Here is an 11,755-nt window from a genome sequence, read left to right on the forward strand (position 1 = left end):
AACCAGGGATGAGAAGAAACTACGCCAGTGCGAAATTACGCATCGTAGTTCGCATCTACATATCGTAGTTCGTAGGTGAAGTTTCAAAACTACGCTTACAAATTTACGCGTAGCGAAGTACCGCTATGCGTAGCTTACGCCCACCATGCTTAGTTAACATGTGTATTGCGTAGTGAACTACGAATGCATTACTCGCGGCTAATTTTCCGCGTGCAATTGTATGCTTACAATTTTACGCATTGGAAAGGGGAATGTACGCATAGAAGAGTTCCCGATATAAGCATTTAATGAGGAATTAATAAGAGTAAAATTTTCTGCATATGGGCATAAGCATCTGCATACACTACGCTTCGCACTACGCGTAATTGCATATTTTAACGCGTAGTCTACGAAATGCATACGAAGCAAATATTTAATCTCGAAGCCGTAGTTTGGCGAAGCGTAATTGCGTAAAACTACGCGTAGTTCCAGCGTAGCGAAGTTGGCTGACTACGACCATCCCTGTAAGTTATATCAGTGAGATCTTTCCATCATATCCGAACGACGCATTCAACCGCCACAAAAAGCATGCCCGATTAAATCATTTATTGGGCATGCTTGTTGTGCCAACGATTTTCATCTGATTCAATAAAATTATTGAACTGGATGGTTGATCAAGCTGCAAATTTGGTAGATGTATGCTCACCTTAACTGTTTAAATGCTGTTCTGCTACCAATTTTTATTAGAGTAGTAGGTGTAATGCTGTCAAACCTAAGAAGAAATGACGAGTTTCAGGGACCACTGTCTCTGATCAGCATATGTGTCCTGTCTGTGGCTTAAAGTATCAGGGGCAGAGGATCAGCAGTACAGCCAAGCAGCATGTATTGTTTCAGGGAATATAAATATGGCAGCCTCCATATCCCTTTCACCATAGGGTCACTTATTGCATTCATACTTGCCATACTCTAATATATATGTGATTATATTGTTATCATTGTTAGATTTTGGAGAAGAATATTTCCACCAATCCCATCACCAAAGGATGATTTGAAAGATGCATTCAAGAACACCCAACATCAGGTATTTTTATTAGCAAATGCTACAGTATATAATATTAAAGTGGACCTAAGATAAACTTTTACTTGTTGGTTGTTGCATAATTGTGCCCCTTACATATAGTTTATAGGGCATTCCAAAAAAGCCATATACTTTTTCTTTTTGTTTTAATACCCTAATTCCCTATAAACTAAACAAGTCTTGCACACAACTCCTCCAGTGCCTAGGCATTCTGAGTCCCATGTAGCAAGTGCTCATGGGAGCTTACTCTGTGGAGGAGGAGGCTTTTCACGAAGGAGGATGAGGAGGCGTTACCAGACAGAGATTTCAGAGGCAAGGGGAGGGGAGATGAGTGGAGTTTTTACAGGCTGAGAGGTGGAGATGCAGAGCAGCTTGCCTGTGTGTAATGATGACAAGCAGAATATGGCTGCTCTCATTGTATCACAGGAAGAAATAATCATATACTGTTGAAGCTGTTTGCAGCTAGATTTGCTGTGCAAGCTATCTAAACTTTAGATAAGATACATAGACAACTTACTTGTTATAGTCTGACAGAGGCGCTAAGCTTTGCTACAGACCTACATGAGTTATATGCTCCATCTATAGCCTGATGAAGCAGGATATGCAAAACGCGTTGCATCCATTTGGAGTGGGTAAATAAACCATTTTTGTTGAATAATAATCAACAGCATCTTGTGTCTACTTCGAGGGGGTAAGCCCACCACCAACCTCTCCTTTTTAACAATTTTATCTATTTTTACTCTGTTGGTGCCTCTGTTTACCTGCACGTACTTATTATAGTTAGTTTTTCATCTCAGATCCATTTTAAAACAGGAATATTAGTTATCCAGCTCCCTTCAGGTTGTAACGATCTGCTAGTGTGTGGGAACACTAGCAGACAGACAGTTATTAGACGTTCCCAGGAGAGGGAAGTGTCTACAGACAGTGTCAGTAGAAGGCAGTACTAACACTAAATACAGGTACAGAGAATGGTCAAACAATCGGGTCAGCAACAGATCAGACAGATAAGGTACAAAATTGGCAGGCAAAATCAAAGTGAGTAATCAGGCAGAGGTCGGCAACAGATCAGATTGGCAAAGATACAGAATCGACAGGCAATATCTAGGTGAGTAATCAGGCAGAGGTCGGCAACAGATCAGATTGGCAAAGGTACAGAATCGGCAGGCAAAGAGAAGTCAGAGAAACAGGCAGAAGACAAACACAAGTAATCAATATAATAATAGCTGATCTAGTATGGAATCCCCAGGGTCCTGCCGGTTCAAGCCACACACGGACTAACTAAGGTCTGAAGCCTTTACTGCGAAGTGTTAGCTAGAGCAGACAGTGAGTGAATGTCAGACCAGAGCTTAACCACTTGAGGACCTAGGGCTTTCTACCCCTTAAGGACCGGCCACTTTTTTTCCATTCAGACCACTGCAGCTTTCACGGTTTATTGCTCGCTCATACAACCTACCACCTAAATGAATTTTGGCTCCTTTTCTTGTCACTAATAAAGCTTTCTTTTGGTGCTATTTGATTGCTCCTGCGATTTTTACTTTTTATTATATTCAGCAAAAAAGACATGAATTTTGGCAAAAAAATGATTTTTTTAACTTTCTGTGCTGACAGTTTTCAAATAAAGTAAAATTTCTGTATACATGCAGCGCGAAAAATGTGGACAAACATGTTTTTGATAAAAAAAATTAAAAATTCAGTGTATATTTATTGGTTTGGGTAAAAGTTATAGCGTTTACAAACTATGGTGCAAAAAGTGAATTTTCCCATTTTCAAGCATCTCTGACTTTTCTGACCCCCTGTCATGTTTCATGAGGGGCTAGAATTCCAGGATAGTATAAATACCCCCCAAATGACCCCATTTTGGAAAGAAGACATCCCAAAGTATTCACTGAGAGGCATAGTGAGTTCATAGAAGATATTATTTTTTGTCACAAGTAAGCGGAAAATGACACTTTGTGAGAAAAAAAAAAAAAAAAAGTTTCCATTTCTTCTAACTTGCGACAAAAAAAAATGAAATCTGCCACGGACTCACCATGCCCCTCTCTGAATACCTTGAAGGGTCTACTTTCCAAAATGGGATCATTTGTGGGGTGTGTTTACTGTCCTGACATTTTGGGGGGTGCTAAATTGTAAGCAACCCTGTAAAGCCTAAAGGTGCTCATTGGACTTTGGACCCCTTAGCGCAGTTAGGCTGCAAAAAAGTGCCACACATGTGGTATTGCCGTACTCAGGAGAAGTAGTATAATGTGTTTTGGGGTGTATTTTTACACATACCCATGCTGGGTGGGAGAAATATCTCTGTAAATGACAATTTGTTAATTTTTTTTACACACAATTGTCCATTTACAGAGATATTTCTCCCACTCAGCATGGGTATGTGTAAAAATACACCACAAAACACATTATACTACTTCTCCTGAGTACGGCGATACCACATGTGTGGCCCTTTTTTGCACCCTAACTGCGCTAAAGGGCCCAAAGTCCAATGAGTACCTTTAGGATTTCACAGGTCATTTTGAGAAATTGCGTTTCAAGACTACTCCTCACGGTTTAGGGCCCCTAAAATGCCAGGGCAGTATAGGAACCCCACAAATGACCCCATTTTAGAAAGAAGACACCCCAAGGTATTCCGTTAGGAGTATGGCGAGTTCATAGAAGATTTTATTTTTTGTCACAAGTTAGCGGAAAATGACACTTTGTGAAAAAACACAATTAAAATCAATTTCCGCTAATTTTTGACAAAAAATAAAATCTTCTATGAACTCACCATACTCCTAACGGAATACCTTGGGGTGTCTTCTTTCTAAAATGGGGTCATTTGTGGGGTTCCTATACTGCCCTGGCATTTTAGGGGCCCTAAACCGTGAGGAGTAGTCTTGAAACGAAATTTCTCAAAATGACCTGTGAAATCCTAAAGGTACTCATTGGACTTTGGGCCCTTTAGCGCAGTTAGGGTGCAAAAAAGTGCCACACATGTGGTATCGCCATACTCGGGAGAAGTAGTACAATGTGTTTTGGGGTGTATTTTTACACATACCCATGCTGGGTGGGAGAAATACCTCTGTAAATGGACAATTGTGTGTAAAAAAATCAAAAGATTGTCATTTACAGAGGTATTTCTCCCACCCAGCATGGGTATGTGTAAAAATACACCCCAAAACACATTGTACTACTTCTCCCGAGTACGGCGATACCACATGTGTGGCACTTTTTTGCACCCTAACTGCACTAAGGGGCCCAAAGTCCAATGAGTACCTTTAGGATTTCACAGGTCATTTTTGTTTCAAGACTACTCCTCACGGTTTAGGGCCCCTAAAATGCCAGGGCAGTATAGGAACCCCACTAATGACCCCATTTTAGAAAGAAGACACCCCAAGGTATTCCGTTAGGAGTATGGTGAGTTCATAGAAGTTTTTATTTTTTTGTCACAAGTTAGCGGAAATTGATTTTAATAGTTTTTTTTCACAAAGTGTCATTTTCCGCTAACTTGTGACAAAAAATAAAATCTTCTATGAACTCACCATACTCCGTACGGAATACCTTTGGGTGTCTTCTTTCTAGAATGGGGTCATTTGTGGGGTTCCTATACTGCCCTGGCATTTTTGGGGGCCCTAAACCGTGAGGAGTAGTCTTGAAACCAAATGTCGCAAAATGACCTGTGAAATCCTAAAGGTACTCATTGGACTTTGGGCCCCTTAGCGTACTTAGGGTGTAAAAAAGTGCCACACATGTGGTACCGCTGTACTCAGAAGAAGTAGTATAATGTGTTTTGGGGTGTATTTTTTCACATACCCATGCTAAGTGGGAGAAATATCTCTGTAAATGACAATTGTTTGATTTTTTTACACACAATTGTCCATTTACATAGAAATTTCTCCCACCCAGCATGGGTATGTGTAAAAATACACCCCAAAACACATTATACTACTTTTCCTGAGTACGGCGGTACCACATGTGTGACACTTTTTTGCAGCCTAGGTGCGCTAAGGGGCCCAACGTCCTATTCACAGGTCATTTTGAAGCATTTGTTTTTTAGACTACTCCTCGCGGTTTAGGGCCCCTAAAATGCCAGGGCAGTATAGGAACCCCACAAGTGACCCCATTTTAGAAAGAAGACACCCCAAGGTATTCCGTTAGGTGTATGGCGAGTTCATAGAAGATTTTATTTTTTGTCACAAGTTAGTGAAAAATGACACTTTGTGAAAAAAAACCAATAAAAATTAATTTCCGCTAACTTTTGACAAAAAATAAAATCTTCTATGAACTCGTCATACACCTAACATAATACCTTGGGGTGTCTTTTTTTTCTAAAATGGGGTCACTTGTGGGGTTCCTATACCGCCCTGGCATTTTACAGGCCCAAAACCGTGAGTAGTCTGGAAACCAAATGTCTCAAAATGACTGTTCAGGGGTATAAGCATCTGCAAATTTTGATGACAGGTGGTCTATGAGGGGGCGAATTTTGTGGAACCGGTCATAAGCAGGGTGGCCTTTTAGATGACAGGTTGTATTGGGCCTGATCTGATGGATAGGAGTGCTAGGGGGGTGACAGGAGGTGATTGATGGGTGTCTCAGGGGGTGGTTAGAGGGGAAAATAGATGCAATCCATGCACTGGGGAGGTGATCGGAAGGGGGTCTGAGGGTTTGGCCGAGTGATCAGGAGCCTACACGGGGCAAATTGGGGCCTGATCTGATGGGTAGGTGTGCTAGGGGGTGACAGGAGGTGATTGATGGGTGTCTCAAGGTGTGATTAGAGGGGGGAATAGATGCAAGCAATGCACTGGCGAGGTGATCAGGGCTGGGGTCTGAGGGCATTCTGAGGGTGTGGGCGGGTGATTGAGTGCCCTAGGGGCAGATAGGGGTCTAATCTGATAGGTAGCAGTGACAGGGGGTGATTGATGGGTAATTAGTGGGTGTTTAGGGTAGAGAATAGATGGAAACACTGCGCTTGGGTGGTGATCTGATGTCGGATCTGCGGGCGATCTATTGGTGTGGGTGGGTGATCAGTTTGCCCGCAAGGGGCAGGTTAGGGGCTGATTGATGGGTGGCAGTGACAGCGGGTGATTGATGGGTGGCAGTGACAGGGGGTGATTGATGGGTGGCAGTGACAGGGGGTGATTGATGGGTGATTGATAGGTGATTGACAGGTAATCAGTGGGTTATTACAGGGGAGAACAGATGGAAATATTGCACTGGCGAATTGATAAGGGGGGGTCTGAGGGCAATCTGAGCGTGTAGGCGGGCGATTGGGTGCCCGCAAGGGGCAGATTAGGGTCTGATCTGATAGGTAACAGTGACAGGTGGTGATAGGGAGTGATTGATGGGTGATTGATGGGTAATTAGTGGGTGTTTAGAGGAGAGAATAGATGGAAACACTGCGCTTGGGTGGTGATCTGATGTCGGATCTGCGGGCGATCTATTGGTGTGGGTGGGTGATCAGATTGCCCGCAAGGGGCAGGTTAGGGGCTGATTGATGGGTGGCAGTGACAGGGGGTGACAGGGGGTGATTGATGGGTGATAGGTGATTGGCAGGTGATTGACAGGTGATCAGTGGGTTATTACAGGGAAGGACAGATGTAATTAATGCACTGGCGAATTGATAAGGGGGGGGGGGGGGGGGGTCTGAGGGCAATCTGAGCGTGTGGGCGGGTGATTGGGTGCCCGCAAGGGGCAGATTAGGGTCTGATCTGATAGGTAACAGTGACAGGTGGTGATAGGGGGTGATTGATGGGTGATTGATGGGTAATTAGTGGGTGTTTAGAGAAGATAACAGATGTAAACGATACATTTGGGAGGTAATCTGACGGCGGGTTTGCGGGCGATCTAATGGTGTGGGTGGGTGATCAGATTGCCCGCAAGGGGCAGGTTAGGGGCTGATTGATGGGTGGCAGTGACAGGGGGTGACAGGGGGTGATTGATGGGTGATAGGTGATTGACAGGTGATCAGTGGGTTATTACAGGGAAGAACAGATGTAATTAATGCACTGGTGAATTGATAAGGGGGGGGTCAGAGGGCAATCTGAGCGTGTGGGCGGGTGATTGGGTGCCCGCAAGGGGCAGATTAGGGTCTGATCTGATAGGTAAAAGTGACAGGTGGTGATAGGGGGTGATTGATGGGTGATTGATGGGTAATTAGTGGGTGTTTAGAGGAGAGAATAGATGTAAACAATGGATTTGGGAGGTGATCTGATGTCGGATCTGTGGGCGATCTATTGGTGTGGGGGGGGTGATCAGATTGCCCGCAAGGGGCAGGTTAGGGGCTGATTGATGGGTGGCAGTGACAGGGGGTGATTGACGGGTGATTGATGGGTGATTGACGGGTGATTGACAGGTGATTGACAGGTGATTGACAGGTGATCAGGGGGATAGATGCATACAGTAAACGGGGGGGGGGGTCTGGGGAGAATCTGAGGGGTGGGGGGTGATCAGGAGGGGGCAGGGAGCAGGGAGGGGGGATAAAAAAAAATAGCGTTGACAGATAGTGACAGGGAGTGATTGATGGGTGATTAGGGGGGTGATTGGGTGCAAACAGGGGTCTGGGGGGTGGGCAGGGGGGGGTCTGATGGGTGCTGTGGGCGATCTGGGGCAGGGGGGGAGAAATCAGTGTGCTTGGGTGCAGACTAGGGTGGCTGCAGCCTGCCCTGGTGGTCCCTCGGACACTGGGACCACCAGGGCAGGAGGCAGCCTGTATAATACACTTTGTAAACATTACAAAGTGTATTATACACTTTGTATGCGGTGATCGCGGGGTTAACATCCCGCCGGCGCTTCCGTATAGCCGGCGGGATGTTGCGGCGAGCGAGCGGTGACAGGCGCCGGCGGAGGATCGCGTCACGGATGACGCGATCGCTCCGCCCATGCCCTTAAATGGACCGCCGCCTCTGTGGGTGAGGCCGTCCTGAAGGGCTCCACTTCCCCGCTGCCCCTGTGTAGTGGGCGGTCGGGAAGTGGTTAAGAAGCCCAGGTAAGCAGATCACCACACCCCAAACCTGCTCAGCCAGTCAGAATCCGGAGGTGGAGCCGGGCGTGTCAGCTAACAGCCGGTCAGCTGACACGTTTCCTCAGAGCATAAGAGGTGCGATGCTGACAGCGAGTGCGTCCACCCTCTTTCACTCTATGTGTGTCACGCGACTGAGGTCCCGCTGGAGAGCCTCTGACGTCATCTCTAGCAATGCGGGCAGCCGACCCGGAAGTCGCAGACACGCTGCTGGCCGTTGCAGCGGAGGTAAGCTCTGCAGACCTGACACAGGTTCAGTGCAGTAACCAGTATTATAAACAGCTGCTAGATGGTGCTATTTGTCTGCTGTGGTGATGGCAAGGTAGAGCTGTTTCTAATACAATGACCTGTAGAGAGTGATATACTAGTTGACCCGTTGGAATAAGATAAGTTTTGGATTTGGATTTTTCCTTTTAAAATAATACCAGTTGCCTGGCTCTCCTGCTGATCCTTTGGCTTCAATTCATCAAAGGGTGTTCGATAACAAAACCCCAGTCCTTAAAATACCGCATTCGGTATTTTACACTTCACTGTGCTAATTCATCAATATTTTCCCATGTGTGGTAGAGGTTCGTTAAGTTACCGAACTACTAGGCTTCAATTCATCAAAGGCTGTCCGATAACAGCAGAGTGGTGCAGAGCAGCTTGGAATGTCCCTGTGTTGTTACAAGCTGATTACAATAGAAGGCATCCAGACATCCCTTTACATGTAAACGTGTTATATTTACTGTTATTTATACTGCCTCTGCTGCTCTGAATCTGTCCATCAGTCTTTCTTAACATTTGACTTGTTTGCCACAACGTAGATGAACTTTCTGGAGACATTACAAATGCCATGCTTGGTGATTTCACCACCAGCATCTTTGCATTATCAAACAGGGCCTGAAAGGGTTACACCACCGAAGGGAATCTGGGGATATATTTTGTCCCGTTCTCTCTGCTCACTGCCTGGGGGGTCTGAAAGCTTGTGTGGAGAAGCCTGTGTGACCTATCAGTGGCACTTGCAGGAGAACAGGGGCTGTTTCTATTGGTTGCCTGCTCCTGCTAATCATGAAAACATTCACACAGAAGGCTTTCGAAGCCTGTAACGACAGGGGAGAGCTGGAGATAATCACCGAATGTGTTAGCGAATGTGGGAACCTTGATGAATTAGCACAAGTCAGTAATTTATCTCATTGCTCTGTCATTTCAGCTTCTCATTCGGTAACAGCTTTGATGAATTAACATTTTCTAAAGTGCTCTGTTAAGTCAGCTGTTTTCAGCATTACCGAATGCGGTAATGCTTGATGAATTGAAGCTACAACTCTAATACTTTCAGCCACAGCCCCTCAACAAGCTTGCAGATCAGGTGCTCTGATTGAAGTCAGACTGGATTAGCTGCATGCTTGTTTCAGGTGTGTGATTCAGCCCCCGTTGCAGCAAAGAGATCAGCAGGAATGACAAGCAACTGGTATTGTTTAAAAGGAAACATCCATATCCCTCTCAGTTTAGGTTCCCTTTAAGTAATACCAGTTTCCTGGTATCCTCCTGATCTTTCATGCATCAGTAGTGTCTAATTCATGCACCTGGAACAAGCAGGTGGCAAATCCAGTAAGACTTCAGTCAGGAATATATGATGCTTCTTCAGGGTTCTATAGATCAGCTGGACAGTCAGTCAATTTGCATTGTTTAAAAATAAATAAATATGGCAGCCTCCAAATCCTTCCCATAGGTGTGCTGTAAAGAAAATCTGTAATGAAAAAACCTCCCCTGGGGGGTACTCACCTCAGGTGGGGGAAGCCTCCGGATCTTATTGAGGCTTACCTCGTCCTCCTCGGTCCCACGGTGGCGGCGAAAACACTCCTGGAGCGGCGGCGATGTAAATATTTACCTCTTGGCTCCAGTGCAGGCGCAGTATCCGCTCTCTGCACGGAGATAGACGAAAATAGCCGATCTCCATCGGGCCGCTCTACTGCGCAGGCGCAAGTCTCCTGTGCCTGCGCAGTAGAGCGGACCCGACGGAGATTGGCTATTTTCACCTATCTCCGTGGGAAGAGCTGCAACAGCGCCCCCGCTGGAGCCAGAAAAGGTAAATATTGCACAGCCCAACCATTGTCACCTGTGCGTTCCGTGGGCTGCAGCGAGACCGCCGTGGGACCGAGGACGACGGGGAAAGCCGCAATAGGGCCCATAGGCTTCCCCCTACTGAGATGAGTACCCCCCAGGGGATCCTTTTTTCAGTACAGGTTTTCTTTAAGACAAGCCGTGGTGCAGAATCTCTCATTTGATGAACAAACATTGCTGCTCCCACTTTATCGTATCTTACTGAATTTTCCATAGAGTGATTGTATGTGTAGGTGTGCACATGATGTTGCCCTTTATGCTGTGACTATCCTGACCTGGTCGTCTTTTCCTCAGCACCTCACCAGCTGCAGTTCCTGGGACATGGAGGAGGTCATCAGTTACATCGAAGTTTTGAAATGCCCAGAAAAGCAGCACACACTGACTCTGGATTATGTGATGATCACAGATTAAACAGGACAATGAATCCGCCTTCCTGACCACATGACGCAGCTACAGCTGGAAGATCCAGCCCTCTTCTTTACATGCTGAAGGGCGCTATCTTCTGATCTCAGGATCTTTTATGTATTAAGACACAGGGGAAGATATCAAATGACTGAAATAATGCAATAGCTACAAGAAATTCATCTGATTGCCATAACAGCTGCAGACATTTCCTGATGGCCTTGTGTTTCTCACTGGACTTAGCTTATCTTACTAAGCGGAGCATGACAAGATGAATGGAACATTGCACATTGTCCCAGGGGCATAACTACAAATCAGGGGCCCTCCAGCAAATCATGGGGCCCTCCAATGTTCTCATCCTTCCCATTGCCTCCCTTAGGTGACCCTCACAGCCTGGAGCCCATCTTGCAAGAGCCATAAAACATTTTGCATACCTCCCAACTTTTTGAGATAAGAAAGAGGGACACTTAAGCCACACCCCTGCCACACCTCTAACCACGCCCCCAGACACACCCCTAGTCAACACCAGAAACATTGCATAAGAAAAAAATATGTTTTAATTCAAACCACACTAGTCCTTTTCATCCTGGTTCATTTTCCTTTATATTAACCACTTGATGACCACAGTGGTAAACCCCTCTAAAGACCAGGCTGATTATTACTAAAATGGCCACTGCAGCTTTAAGGCCAAGCTGCAGGGCCGCACAACACAGTACACGAGTGACCCCCCCCCCTTTTCCCCCCACCAACAGAGCTATCTGTTGGTGGGGTCTGATCGCCCCCCAGTTGTTTGTGGGTTTTTTTAATCGATATTTATGTTTGTTTGTTTTTTTACTTTTACTTTTTCTTTAATTATTTTTTTTCCAGCAAACCCCTCCCTCCCCCCAGCTGGCCAATCAGGCGATCGGCCGTCATAGGCTTCTGCCTATGACAGCCGATTGCTCTCTTGTCCCCCAGGGGGACAGCCGTGTCACACGGCTGTCCCCAGTGCAGCGCTGCTGCTGCACTATGTACCGTATCACGCCGTCTAACAGTCTCCCAAAGATGGGGCGGAGATCCGCCCCCCAAGAAAGAGATGCGTGCGCATCCTGCGCGCGATCTCCCTCAGTAGCCGGCTCTAGGACGTGTTAGGCGGTCCTGGGGCTGCCGCCACGGCCCCGCCCATTGGCGTGGAGCGGTCTTCGAGTAGTTAATATACG

The 11,755-nt window shown here is 46.1% G+C and overlaps 1 protein-coding gene across 1 annotated transcript in view; it reads left to right on the forward strand.

The window, feature by feature from the left end:
- Positions 1 to 11,380, forward strand: part of IL5RA (interleukin 5 receptor subunit alpha) — an 82,583-nt gene extending 71,203 nt beyond the window's left edge. The window contains exons 9-10 of the mRNA XM_068254833.1: positions 982 to 1,060; positions 10,449 to 11,380. Of these exons, the coding sequence (XP_068110934.1) occupies positions 982 to 1,060; positions 10,449 to 10,565 (196 nt within the window). The 3' untranslated portion in view covers positions 10,566 to 11,380. The remainder of the gene's footprint in view (positions 1 to 981; positions 1,061 to 10,448) is intronic.
- Positions 11,381 to 11,755: the final 375 nt, after the last annotated feature.

The sequence above is a fragment of the Hyperolius riggenbachi genome, chromosome 9, assembly GCF_040937935.1.
Source record: "Hyperolius riggenbachi isolate aHypRig1 chromosome 9, aHypRig1.pri, whole genome shotgun sequence".
Lineage (NCBI taxonomy): Eukaryota > Metazoa > Chordata > Amphibia > Anura > Hyperoliidae > Hyperolius > Hyperolius riggenbachi.